Genomic DNA, 14499 nt, shown 5'->3' on the forward strand with positions numbered 1-14499 from the left:
ATATCCAGCTGAATAAGAGCTCCTGGCAAATCACATTTGCAGCTCTTTACCTACAGAATGTCCCAGCAAGCTTTTCACCTCCCATGCAGCTTCTCCTTACAGATAAGGCTTTCTCGCATTTACAGGGACTCCCAGGCCTCTGTCATTGCTCCCCTGTCCCTCTTTCCAGAGACATCACTTAATTATTATCCATTTTCAAATCAGATAAAATGGAAGCAACATTTCTGGATCTGGGCCACAATGATAGAATTTTACATTGAAGCTATGGGGAAATCACCGTGTTCAGTCACAGAGAAGTCTTAATATTAAAAAGTGTTAGGCAAAGAACTAAATTGGGAGACTTCCCAGCCACAGAGACTGTTGCAAACATGATTACAAAACCACATACAGACTCAGGCAATGAACATTGGATTTTGATGGTTGTGGATTTTGCTATAGGACAAAGAATCAAAGAACTGGCCTGGGGTTGTGTGCGTGTGTGTTTGTGTATGGATGTATGTTTATGTATGCATGTATATGTCTATATGTATGTGTGATGTGTGTATATGTGTGTAAATGTGTATGTGTGTAAATGTGTATGTGCACATGTGTATGTATGTGTGTATGTGTGTTTTACATGTATGTGTATAGGTACAGGTGTGTATGTGTGTGCATGTATGTGTGCGCATGTATGTGTGCATGTGTATGTATACGTATATGTGTGTGCACATGTGTGTATGACTATATGCATGGGTAGGTGTGTGTCCCTGTATATGTGTGTGTGTGTGTGTTGGGTTTTCTTGTGACCAATATGGTCTGTTGAGGCTTCTACTCTTCTCCTGGTCTGAAATGCTTGGTAAACCTCGTGTGGTTAAACCAGGGTTTACATTGTACTTGAACTGACTACACCATGTCCATTTGAGGGCACTTGGAGAAAAACCAGGGCCCATTTTGAGAGAAAGCACTTTATAAATGCAGGAAAGAATTCCTTGGCCTCGGGCAAGTTCTGAGATAAACATATCCGACTTTGTTTTTCCAGTTGAGGTTTCTAATCAGCCTGCATTCAGTCTCAGACTCTACAGAATCTGCTCCTCAGACATTTTTTTTGTTTGTTTGCATAACTACATTTTTTTACTTAGAAACATCCATGGGGAATAGAAGAATTGAGAAGGATGCTGACGGTGAGATGGACTAGAGAGGAAGATCTCCAAATTGTCAGGGCCTGGCCAGCTCTGACAGCACCCTGGGACACTCACCGTGGTCATGGGCGAACACCAGCAGGTCCAGCCCCATCAGCATCCGAGCCAGCTCTTCATAGCGGCCACAGTGCTCTCCGGCTCCATGGGACATAAAGATGAGGGCCCTGGAGGGACAAGAAGGGAGCCTGGTTAGGAAAGCCCATACGGGGCCAGGCGTGGTGGCTCACGCCTATAATTCCAGCACTTTGGGAGGCCGAGGCGGGCAGGTTGCCTGAGCTCAGGAGTTCGAGACCAGTCTGGCCAACATAGTGAAACCCCACCTCTACTAAAATACAAAAAAATTAGCCGGGCGTGGTGGCATGTGCCTGTAGTCCCAGCCACTCAGGAGGCTGAGGCAGGAGAATTGCTTGAATCCAGGAAGCGGAGGTTGCAGTGAGCCGAGATGGCGCCACTGCACTCCAGCCTGGGTGACAGAGCGAGACTCCATCTCCAAAAAAAAAGAAAAGAAAAGAAATGCCCAGATGGCTGCCACTGTGCTGCAGCAGCACCAGAGCTTACATAACCTCAGCAACACCAGGAGCCACACCATGGGCTCCAGGCATTGTCAAATAAGAAGAGTTTGCTGTTAAAATGCGGGGCTTCAGAGTCACGCAGAATGAAGCCGAAATCCCTGCTCTTTCTGTGAGCTCTCAGGCAGAGCTCCAGTCCCATGAAGGTTCATTTCTTTGCCTGTAACATGGTAAGAATAGCATCACCCTGTGGGTGCTTGTGAGGCTCATGGGAGCTAATCAATGCCAATGGCCCAGGCAGAGTGCTGGTGCGGGACAGGCAGGTCCTCCACCAGGGCCTGCTTCCTCCCTTGGGGGCGAATGCGGCGGCATTTAGATTCCAAACTATCCAATTTTCAAGACCTATATTCTTAGCAGAAGACCCACGGAGAGCTACAGTCTCCTTCAGGCACGGAGTAAATGCCATGAGCAATACCCACCAACTTCTGCTGCTGCTGATGGTGATGAGGGGAAAGAGGAGGAGGAGGAGAACAAGCTGCCACCTTCCTGAGCGTTTACTATGCACCCGTTCCTCTGCAACTCCACATGCAAGATTTCTAACCCTCCAGTCATCAGATGATTTATCTTCTTTACAGATGAGGGTGAAATGCATAGAAGGTAAGTGAGTTGGGCCAGGCAAGGAGGCTCACGCCTATAATCCCAGCACTTTCGGAGGCCAAGGCGGGCAGATCACTTGAGACCAGCTTGGCCAACATGGTGAAACCCTGTCACTACAAAAAATACAAAGATTAACCGGGCATGATGGCACACACCTGTAATCCCAGCTACTTGGGAGACTGAGATTGCAGTTGAGCCAAGATCGTGCCACTGCACTCCAGCTTGGGTGACAGAGTGGGACTCTGTCTCAAAAAAAAACAAAAAAACAAAAAGAAGTTAAGTAAGTTGTCCAAGTCACAAGTCACATGGCAAGTTGGCAAAATACCATTCAGAGTATGTTACCGCTGGCTTTCTGGTCTCCAAGAAGCTGCTGTAGGGCTCAGAACACAAGCCATGGAGTCAGGACAGACGTTGCCTCGGCGGAGGCTCCCAGTGCCCCATCTGGCAACCCCTCCTGGGCCTTTCTGCTGGGCTCTGGCCCCTCTGCACATCCTGGCTGACCATCACTCTGGTTCTCTAGCTGCCTGCCTGCTTTCTGATGTCCCCACCTTGACATCAGCCCACAACCCTCTGAGGACCGGACCCCAGAGCTGTATCCCAGCCAAGAGACATGAGCAGGGGTCCAGCTGAGGACACAGACACCTCATTCAACAGCTGTGTTCTTCCTACAACTCTTTTCGGCCAGGCTGTGTAAGGCCAGAATGGCACCAGTTTGTTTTATGGTGCTTCCATTTAGCCCCATTTTTCAAATCACCTTTGCCATCTGTCCTTTTCCCTTTCCTGCCTTTTTCCTAAAAACACCAGAGGAATTTTCACACCCTCTTCACTGCTCCATGGAATGCCCAGCCACCTCCACTCAATCAGATGTGTACTTGTGTAAATGACACCTGCCCGCCTGACATTTCTGGGGTTGGCTGACGGGATTTCTTTCCTGCATTTCCCTTGGCTACTGGGGATCACGGCTGGAACCTCTAACTAGTCAGCATCTTCTGTCTTCAAAAGGGGCTGTGCTTCCAGAAGGGATAGCTCAAGTACTTTAACCCCCTTTGGGAGCACAGCCACTGCTGTCGTAATTCAGGCTACTGTTAATGCAGACAGACAGGTCGTTGAGCTGGATCATGCAACTCTCCAGCCTCTCATCGTAGCCACGGGCAGAAAAGGACTTCGGGGTTCCATTTAGCAACGAAAGAAATAGCATAAGGCATTGCCATCACGCCTGGAATTGACTGTCAAGAGAATCCAGCACCAAGTCAGTATGTGGAAAAACATGTGGTCTCTTACTCTACAGCAATTCCTTCTAATCCAGAGGTTCTCAACTTTGGCCACACATTGGAATCACCTGGGGAGCTTTCAAAAAGGCTGATGCCTGGGTCCCACCCCCAGGGGACCTCTGGGTTTAATTGGTCTGAGGTTAGAAAAGCTCCCCAGTGGCTCCGATGTACAGCCAAAGTGGAGAAGCACCTGTTCTCATCACAATGTTGAGCTTGGGCCATGGTGCTGCTCAGAGGCTAAGTGGAACTTAAGTGTGGTGAGAATGCAGCCATCATAGAAACTTAGAGCACCCTTAGAGCCACCAATCTCCCTGGGGGGTATGCTGGGTAGACCACGAGTTCTAGCCATAGAGGCTGACCGATATAGCCGTCCCACTGCAGGCAGTGGGGGCCACTGCCACCCTTCTCTCTGCACAGGAAGAGCCTGTTGGCGGCACCTGCAGGCTTAGCCTTCCACAGCCCCACACTTCCACCCCCAGGCCCGGTCAGCACCCTGAGAGCCCACCATTGGACACCTGGACTCATTCTGATCTTCAGCTTCTGTTGTGGTAAGTGGGTTTCTCCTTAGTGCCTGGATTCCGATCCTGCCTGGACCCCGATTCTGGTAACTCAATCTCCCCTTCCCACTGGCTGCCACATTTACATGTTTCCAGGACCTTAGTGTGTTTTGTAAATCTGTCCAGGGAAGTGAAATCAAACCATGTTACCCTTCTGCTTTAAGCCTTCCAGATGCTTTGAATTGCAACAGAACAAAGGCTGTCTGCCTCTGAAACACCTCTTCCCCTCTGCCCTGCTCCTGAGCCCTGAGGCCTCCTTTCCGGTGCCCAGATGTGCCAGGCGATGGTGTGCTGTTAAATGTTTAACAACTGGGGGTGGGGGTGGTCCTAGGGTTCCTCTGCCCACTGCAGTGCCCAGGGTGGAGCCTCCTGAAAGCCCGCCTGTGCTGTGCTTACTGGCACCAGGGTTTCCAGGTGCTTCACCTCACCCGCTGTGAGCACACCCCTCCTCCTGTGAGACCTTCCCCCCTCCTTCCCCACACACCTGCTGCAGGTGGAGCCACTGTTGCCGCTCTCTCCTCTCTTCAGACCTCTTCCCGGCCCGGCCCGGCCAGCCCTTCCCAGCTTCCCGCCCTGTTGCCACAAACACAGCTGGCCATATCCCGAGCTATGTGTGTCTGCATTTGTCTCTCTGGGTAAAGGGACAGACCCCGGCTCCAGGCTTCCTGATGGAAGGTCACATTCACCACTGGATGCTGGGTGCTGCATGGAAGCTTCCCCTTCAGGGTTTCACAAAACGTTGTGCTTCTATTTCTGCTCTAAATACATAAATGACCGAGCACTGAGAAACCCAGATGTGGAGGAAATGCACATCCGAGTTGCTGGGAGGCTGTGAACAGAGAGCAAAGTTCAGCCAGAACAACCTGGTTGGATTCCCAGTGTGATCACGCAGGACCCCGAGCAAGTCGCCTGATGGCCCTCAGCCTGTCTCCTTGCCGCTGAAGTAGAAAGAATGGGATGGCAACAACAGTAGGTCCTACTTTTCTTCAGCCGAGTCTGCAAATGTGAATGTGAGCTTATTACGTGCCAGGCCCCCAGGACACTGAGATGAACAAACAACGTTGTCCCTGCCTGCACACAGCTTGCAGCCACTCAGCAGAGAACACACCTGTGAGTGTGTACTGTGAGGAGCACTGTGAGCACCATGAGGGGGTCGACAGATAAGGGAGCCCGACCTAGACTAAGGGAGCCCAACCTAGACTCCAGGGAATAGCCAGGGAAGGCCCCTGAGTGTCTAAGTGGCTGGGAGCTGTCCTGGTGCAGGGGTCCTGCTGGGGACACACAGGTGTGCCTACTCCAGGCGCAGAAGGAAGGCCCCGAGTCCAGAGCGCCGTGTGGAGGAAGAAAGTGAGAGGTGCATGGAAGGCTGGGTCCACAGCCCCAGGGACAGCAGTGGGGCACTGGGGTTCTCCTCTGTGCAGAGGATGGTACCCAGCAGGGCAGCGACCTGATCTGACTTCAGCTTTGTGAGGATTGCAGGGCTGCTGCTAATGGAGTGGGAGACAAGAGACAACGTTCATCAAGGGGCCGACAGGGCCCTGAGCAAGTGCCAAGGAAAGTGGTTGGTTCCTGCCCTTCTTCCCCTGCCGTTCTGCAACCTCAACAACACGCAGCAGCGGAAAATTAGCAGAGCCATTTAGGCAGACAAGGCAATACCTGCAGCAGCAGAAATTAGGTTGCAGAGGAGGCTGGCTAAGATCTTTTTCCTGGAACTTCTTTAACGGCTGCAGCCAGTTGGGAGCCAGTCGTTCAGGGAGAAGGCAATGACTGTGGGAGGGGCGCCCAGCCCCAGAAGCAGATGGCCTGCCTGGCATCCAGCCCCGGGAGGTGGGGCAGCTCCCAATAAAGCACACACAGCCCTCGAGATGAACAAGCCGCAGAGGCTCTCAGAATGTACAAACCAGGCTGCTTTATCCTCTCCATCGAAAAACGAATGCCCCTTTCATGCCTTTGTTTATTAATCAGGTGACCTAACCTCTCTGGGCCTCAGTTCACTCACCTGTGAAGTGGGGATAATCCTAACACCACCGACCTCAGAGAGCAACGTCTCGAGGTAAGTAAGGAAATGTGGATGGGGCAGGGGTCTTGCCTGGGCTAATGAAAGCCCCCCATCACTGTCCGCCAGGAAGCCCTTTGCTCCGATGGCGCAGGTGAGCCACTTGCCATGTGGAGGTGTGGGGTGAAGCTCTGGCCCTCCCACAAGCTGGTTCTTAGACCTCTGTGGGCCTCAGTTTCTCCGCCTGAGACACAGGAACACTGCAGCCTCCTCCCAGGGGTTTGGAGGTAAAATGAGACAATGTATGTGCAAGTGCACTGAGGCCCTGCGGCTCAGGATCGAGGCTTCTGCCTTCATGACCATCTGCTCTGCCTCACCCGCCTCCTGCATGAGGAGGAGGATTCAGGGCCAGGGACAACTCACATTCTCATGGTCACTGCCAGCCCCCTGGGCAAGATGCCTGCAATACACCAGCAGCCACTGCTGCCTTGAAAGGCAGAGACCAGAGCTGAGATGAAAGGTGTTCACCTCCACTGAAGGGGCCGGCCTGTTCTGGCCAGACTCCGGACTTGGCTGGACTTGCTGGCCCCCTGACTGCTCATCCACAGAGTGGAGATGACGGTGCCTCCCTGGGAGGCTGCCAAGAGAATTAAACGGACAGTCCCCTAGAGCACGCGGAATGGCTGGCACTGAGGGGAAAACGCTAGCCTCCTTCCTGCCTGCCCTTGTCGAAGCAATGCCAGGCTCCCTTAAAAGAAGAACGGAATGCCCAGCTGAAGGAACGTTCCATTCATTTTCTTAGAAAAAATCAGGAAAATGAATATTTTGTTAGAGGAAATGTATGGTCAGAGGGATACAGTGTTTGTTCCTACCACTAGGCAGGTGGGGATGCTGCCAGTCCTGGGCTCAGGGAGGCCCGGGGACACTAGTCCCATGACCCTTGGGGTGTCCTCACTGGAGGGGCGGGAGCATCGCCTGCCTCTCCAGGGCAGTGCCTGCTCTTGGTTCTTGCTTATTCCAGAGCATCCCACTCATTCGACTGGATCCCTCACTTTATCCTCCACTTCTACCAAACTCCTTCCTGCCAAATTTTATGACTTTAACAAATTCAACCGGCACGTTTGCTGTCGGGGCTGCGTGTGGGCTCATGAGTGTGAGTTGGATCCCTTTCCAGTCACTAAAGCAGGAGAGCATGATGGCTCTGTGGAAGCCCAGATCTAACTTGTCCTTCCTCTTGGAGTTCCAAGGGGCTTTAGTTCCTCTCTGTCTCTGGCAGGGCTCCCGTGGCGACAGTGTGCAGGGGACAGAAATAGAACAGAGCCAGTGAAGGAGCTAAAATCTCACAGAGGAAACTAGAAATAGACTTCTCCTTTGTATAATAAAACAGATCAATAACGCCTGCCTTCCAGGGAGGGCCTTTGGGAGGACTGATTGAGAGAATTTATGGAAAATCACCAGCATGCTGCTGGTACAGAGTTAGGCATTAAATAACAGCCAGGGCTGACAGCTGACACCTTGGCCAGATACAGGTCTAGGTGTGTTATTACATATTAACTCATTTAACCCTCACAGCACCCCATGATGTGGGTACTGTTATTTCCCCATTTTACTGATGAGAAAACTGAGGTCCGGAGGTTGGATAGCTTGCCTGAGGTCACACAACTAGTAGGTTTTGAGCCCAGCAGAATTTTAACTCAGCCAGGCTAGCTGGTAAGTCTGCCTTCTTGACCACTGTAATTAAATAATAAGACAACACCACGTAATGGTCAGGTCATGCCCCAAAAGCCCCTCACCCTGACCAGCTTATCCTCTCTCTGGTCGCCTGCCCTGGCACCCCTACCCTACCCTGTACTGCAACCACAGGGAAAGACATGTGGTTCCTCCACACTCCGCCTCTGTCTACGCCCCCATGATTGGGCAGAGGCCTGCTCTTGCCCTCTGCGCACTCCGCAGTCCGTCCACGCTTCCCCAACACTGAGTTAGGTGCACCCTCCTGGGGCCCTGCATTACTCTGTTCATGGCTCTTATCCAGAGTTCATCATCAGGGCATGTAGACCCTGTGTCCTTTGAGAAGAGATCATGTTTTATTCATTCATCCTGGTGTCCTGTCCCTAGCAGCCAGCACTGCCTCTGCTCCATGAACACTGAATAAATGAATGAATGAATGAAATGCATCAGAGATAGGAGAGACAACTGTGGGCTGGAACAGTCATGAAGCATTCCCAGAGGCCTACAGACCACTCCCACAGTGCCCAACAGTTTTGAAAGCACTCAGTGCCCCGGGTTAAATCCCTTTGCTTCGCCTGGCTGGAGAGGCTTCTCGTGCTTGCAGCTGAACCTGGTTATCGAAACGCTCCAGTGGAGGGTGGGAACTCTCTTGGGCTCAAGAGGGGTGGGGGGATGTGCAACGGGCATTAAAGGTGGGGCAGGAGGGGGTGGAATGCCAAGGGACACAAGGCCCTGAGGCATGTGGTGGCGAGGAGGAGCTGGGTGAGAGTGTGAGCAAAGCCCAGCCACGGTGGGAGGAGCCACTGTGGATCATCCCCTGTGGGCTCAGCTTCAGGAGCCCTGGGCTAGGCTGTGAAAAGGCCCGGGAGCCATCTATGGCTGGAAGGAAAATTTGAGATTTGGGAACACAATGGGAATTAGACTCATCATCCCTGACACCCAGCCCAATCTTAGCTTCTTTTTAAAAGGCATATTTTGGGGCGGGTAAGGTGGCTCACGCCTATAATCCCAGCATTTTGGGAGGCCGAAGTAGGGGAAGACTGCTTGAGGCCAGGAGTTTGAGACCAGCCTGGGCAACATGGTGAGCCCCCGTCTCTACAAAAACATTTTAAAAATTAGCAGGGTGTGGTGGTGCAGCTACTTGGAAGGCTGAGGTGGGAGGATCACTTGAGCTGGGGAGGTGGAGGCTACAGTGAGTCATGATCACACCACTGCACTCCACTCCAGTCTGGGTGGCAGAGCAAGACCCTGTCTCAAAAAGAAAGAAAAGGATAGAAAAGAAAAGAAAAGAAAGAAGGAAGGAAGGAAGGAAGGAAGGAAGGAAGGAAGGAAGGAGAGAGAGAAAAGAAAGAAAGAAAGAGAGAGAAAGAAAGAAAGTAAGAAAGAAAGAAAGAAAGAAAGAAAGAAAGAAAGAAAGAAAGAAAAGAAAGGAAAGAAAGAGAAAGAAGGAAATAAAGAAAGAAAAGAAGGAGGCAGACCTTTAATAGAGGCATTTTCCAAGAAGAAAACAAAATTATAACCATAATAAAACAAAGCCACAGCACAGGTAAGCATTCTTTGATCTAATACTCCTTTCAGAATGCGCACAACTCAGACCTGGAACAACTTTGCATCCAGCATATTTTAGCACAAATGCTGCCACCCACCCTCAAGCTATGTATTTTTTTTATTATCATAAAACACTACAAATCAGAAGCCCTTGGTTATGCCAAGGTGGGTAAAGTGACAATCACCCTGATTAGCGGTAAGTGTGCTTGCTGTTTAAGAAGCAGTATCCTGTGGGCTGGGGCCCTGGAATCAGATTCTTTGGACTTGAATCCTGGATCTGCCCCCGACTGGCTGCAGGCCTAGGTGCAAGTGACTCAATCACTCTGTGTCTCAGTTTCTTCATCTGTGAAGTGGGTACTAATGGTAGCACCCACCTCCCAGAGGCTCCGTGATGACTACATTGGTAATGAGTGAAACATGAGCCCAGCGTGCATCAGAGCACTCAACCCACATAAGCCAACGTCGTCGTCTCCCCAGGTGTGATCTCAGCATTAGGTAACATTCTAAGCCATTTGACAAATTAGGAATTGGGCATGGAGCTGTTAAGTATTTAGCTAAAAATGCACACATGCCAAGCTTGGAGGGAGAGAGATCTGATTTGAAGACTGCCTTTCTTAACCAGTATACTACATTGCCTGTCGTGGACAATTTACTCCCACTGTGACCTCGCGGCAGCAGATGAGATGGAGGGAGGGGGATAGATTGGACAATCCTGAAATAAAGGCATTATTAGTCCTTCCTTTCTTCCTTCCTTCCTTCGTCCGTAAGGAATACTAAGCATATTTTGTGAAGCCACCTCAGAATCCTGAGTTGAATGAGACCCGGTCCACTGCCCTTAAGGAAGTCGCATGGGAAACAATTTCCCTGACTCCTTATTTTCCCATTAGCACAGCCTGACTCCAGCCTGCCCCGCAGCCTCTTGCCTCCCCCACACCAGAATGCCTGGATTTCTAGCTCAGCTCTCCTACTCAAGTCCAGCCAGCCTGCCCACTTCCTGAGGGACCCTAGTCTAGGAGCCCGATCCTTCTCGCGCTCACACTGACAGATCCCACCAGTTCCCCCGCAGGCTGGTGTGTGAACTTGCTCTGATGGCAATCCCAGGGGGTAGCCGGCCCCAGTGTGGTGAGGCCCGGTCCTCCATGTCACCCAGTCCTCCATGCCACCCGTACCACTGAGACTGCAGCTGAGGTTGCACTGTGCCTGCCCAAAGTGCATGCTTAGTTAGAGTGTGGCCGGCCCAGTGTCTGGGGAGGCTGCCTCTTCCTTTGGTGCAAATGCCCTGCTGAAACAAGTGCTCCCAGAAACAGAAGAAAACTGCAGAGCCTGACTCCCAAATTCCCTGTGTGAGGAGCTTTACCTTTTGGTATGAGCTTTCTTCAGACCATTGAAAGATCAGATTCCTAAAGGAGGCTGAAAGCTCCTCCCGCACACCCCTCTGTCCCAGGCACTAGAGGGCCACCCCACCTCCTCTCTCCCTCCTTTCTTTCTCACTTCTTGTTTGCCTTTGAGCCATCCTGCTTCAAAGCTCTCTGAGAAGCATCTGCAGCCTCCAGGCTAACCACAGTCCAGCTCACATTTCATGTCCTGATGATTCTACTTGGTTGCAGTTGATTATGTTTTGTTTATATTGGGAGTATCTGTGCATCTCTAAGCTCCCTCTACCCCGACCCCTACCCCGAAAGGGGAGGAATGCTTATTGAGCTAAGTGCTTTACATATGTCATGCTGTGGACTGAACTCTGTAATTATATTATCTCCAGCCTCCTCCCCAAAACTGTGAAACAAGACACTCAAATATTAACATGGGCTGTTTATCTCAGTTTTAAACTCTTGAGGCCTGGAGTTCCTTCCTCGCCTTTTATGGAAATTCCTTGAACTGCACTGGCTCCATTTGCATTTGTTCTGCCCTCAAGGCAAGAGGAAGGAGCTTGAGTCCTTTAACATGCAGCATCTGTTGGGAGCAGTGACTTAAACCTGTAATCCCAGCACTTTGGGAGGCCGAGGTGGGTGGATCACCTGAGGTCAGGAGTTCGAGACTAACCTGACCAACATGGTGAAACCCCATCTCTACTAAAATACAAAACAGCCGGGCATGGTGATGAATGCTTGTAGTCTCAGCTATTCGGGAGGCTGAGAAAGGAGAATTGCTTGAACCCAGGAGGCAGAGATTGCACTGAGCCGAGATGGCACCACTGCACTCCAGCCTGGGCGACAGAGCAAGACTCTGTCTCAAAAAACAAACGAACAAATATGCATCATCCCGGCCCCGAGAGGCCACTCACTAAGTTCAAATCTATATGTCTAGGTCCCCCTCTCTAGAAATTTACATCTATCAATCTGGCTTTCAGATACTTGTGTTAAATCAATCCATCTACTTTTTTTTCTTGCCCAGACAACACTACAGCCAAAAGTCCATTGCTGTGGTCCACACATGCATCTCTAAGATCTGAGGGACAGAGGTTCGAGAAAGGCTGGAGTAATGACAAAGGGCTTGCTATGTGATGAACCCTGCCTTGTTATTTGGAAAGTCACTCACAGCCTCAAGCGCCTCAGTTGGAAAACAGGAATAATAATCCCTGCCTTGGCAGGTCGCAGTGGCTCCCGCCTGTAATTCCAGCACTTTGGGAGGCCAAGGAGGCCAGATCATGAGGTCAAGAGATCGAGACCATCCTGGCTAACATGGTGAAACCCCGTTCTCTACTAAAAATACAAAAATTAGCTGGGTGTTGTGGCACATGCCTGTAGTCCCAGCTGCTCAGGAGGCTGAGGCAGGAGAATCGCTTGAACTCGGGAGGCAGAGGTTGCGATGAGACAAGATTGCGCCATTGCACTCCAGCCTAGTGACAGAGCGAGACTCTGTCTCAAAAGAAAAAAAAATCCCTGCCTTGCAGAAGTGCTTTGAAGATGAAAAGCTGCCGGTAGGTACCAGTTCACTTCTCTAGGCTTCCTCTCCTGCATGTGCATGTTAGGGTTTCCTCAGTCAGGCCACTGGAGAACATGCAAAGCTATGTGGGCCCTTGGGAAGACTGCTCCAGACAGCCTCTTTAGACACATGGCAGGTTTTCTGGCCTGTGTTTTGCTTTTTAACACATCTGGTTCCCATGAAGCAGGCACATCTGGGCAGAAACTGACGGGTTCCTATCCCACCCAGGGGTCATGACTCAAAATATTTTTTCTTGGGAGCAATGATGTTGATTGTTAGCCTACCTAAGTCTGAAGGAATTCTCCATTCCTCCTTGGCCGTGAGCCAGATGGAACCCTTCCCAGCTCCAACATGCGAACCACAGTGGCTCCACCAGAGAAATAAAGCAATCGGAGTGGACCAGGCACGTGGCAGAATGGCAGAAGCCCTGGACCTTGGCTGGCTCAGCAGCTCCCAGGCCACATTCGGGTCTCACTCTGTAACTTGCGTGAGTCTAGGGAGAGGCAGGGAAGGGCTTGGCTTTGCAGAATTGCTAAAACTGGAGGTTAAAAACCCCCAATTGGCATAAATCCTAATAAGGCAAAGCATTAGAAAAACAGGTTGTGTGTGAATATAATTTATTTTAAGAATCCTAACAGTAACATATTTTGAGAGCCTATGGGCCAGGCACTGGCTAAGGGCTCTCTATTCACCATCTCCTTCCCCATAATTAGAGAAGCTCTAGATCCCACAGAATCTTTTCAGATGTCAGTTTCTTCCCCTCTGCATAAGTGGGTCTTATTTTATAGATCCCAAGTCTTCTTCTTTTTTTGAGATGAAGTCTTGCTCTTGTCCCCCAGGCTGGAGTGTGATGGTGTGATCTCGGCTCACTGCAACCTCTGCCTCCCGGGTTGAAGCGATTCTTCTGCCTCAGCCTCCTAAGTAGCTGGGATTACAGGCGCCTGCCACCACGCCCAGCTAATTTTTGTATTTTTAGTACAGACGGGGTTTCACCATGTTAGCCAGGCTGGTCTCAACCTCCTGACCTCAGGTGAGCCCCCTGCCTTGGCCTCCCAAAGTGCTGGGATTACAGACATGAGCCACTGTGCCTGGCCAAGTCTTCTTGAAGTGTGTTGGAAGTTACTGGAAATTTTCTAAATATCTTGAAGTAAGACTGCCTTCTATGATGTAAGACTATCTTCTGATGTAAGACTATTGTCTATGATGTTAGACTGTCTTCTATGATGTAAGACTATCTTCTGATGTAAGACTATCGTCTATGACGTTAGACTATCTTCTATGATGTCCAGCTGTCTTCTGTGATATACGACTGTCTTCTGGCCAGGTGTGATGGCTCACGCCTGTAATCCCAGCCCTCCAGGAGGCCGAGGTGGGTAGATCACTTGAAGCCAGTAGTTCAAGACCAGCCTGGCCAACATGGCGAAAACCTGTCTCTACTAAAAATACAAAAATTAGCTGGGTGTGGTGGCGTGTGTCTATATTCCCAGCTACTCAGGAGGCTGAGGCAAGAGAATTGCTTGAGGTCAGGAGCTCCAGACCAGCCTGGCCAAAATGGCGCAACCCTTTCTTTACTAAAAATTCATAAATTAGCTGGGCGTGGTGGCATGCTCCTGTAATCCCAGCTACTAAGGAGGCTGAGGCAGGAGAAAAAAAAAAAAGACTCTTCTATGAGGTAAGACTATGCTCTATTATGATGCCAGACTGCCTTCTATGATGTGAAACTGTCTTCTATAAGTCAGGCTGTCTTCTATGATGTAAGGATGTCTTATATGATGTAAGGCTGTCTTCTACGACATCAGACTGTCTTCTATGATTACGGCTGTGTTCTATGATGTAAGGCTGTCTTCTATGATGTCAGACTGTCTTCTTTGATGTAAGGCTGTCTTCTATGATGTCACACTGTCTTCTATGATGTCAAACTATCTTCCACGATGTGGAACTTCCTTCTATGATGTAAGACTATCTTCTATGATGTAAGACTCTCTTCTCTGATGTAAGACTCTTTTGTGATGTAACACTGTCTTCTATGATGTAAGACTCTCTTCTATGAGTCCTATGTAGGCCTCCTCCTCAGGATACCCACCTCCTTTGGGCTGCAGAGTCTTTCAGATTTCTGTTGAGTTTTTATCTTTT

The 14499-nt window shown here is 50.3% G+C and overlaps 1 protein-coding gene across 9 annotated transcripts in view; it reads right to left on the reverse strand.

The window, feature by feature from the left end:
• MGLL (monoglyceride lipase) overlaps positions 1 to 14499 on the reverse strand; it is a 134317-nt gene that overhangs the window by 91483 nt on the left and 28335 nt on the right. For all 9 annotated transcript variants that reach the window (XM_055259766.2, XM_055259765.2, XM_055259760.2 and 6 more), the window contains one exon: positions 1236 to 1342. In XM_055259766.2, the coding sequence (XP_055115741.1) occupies positions 1236 to 1342 (107 nt within the window). The remainder of the gene's footprint in view (positions 1 to 1235; positions 1343 to 14499) is intronic.

Source organism: Symphalangus syndactylus, chromosome 21, assembly GCF_028878055.3.
Source record: "Symphalangus syndactylus isolate Jambi chromosome 21, NHGRI_mSymSyn1-v2.1_pri, whole genome shotgun sequence".
Lineage (NCBI taxonomy): Eukaryota > Metazoa > Chordata > Mammalia > Primates > Hylobatidae > Symphalangus > Symphalangus syndactylus.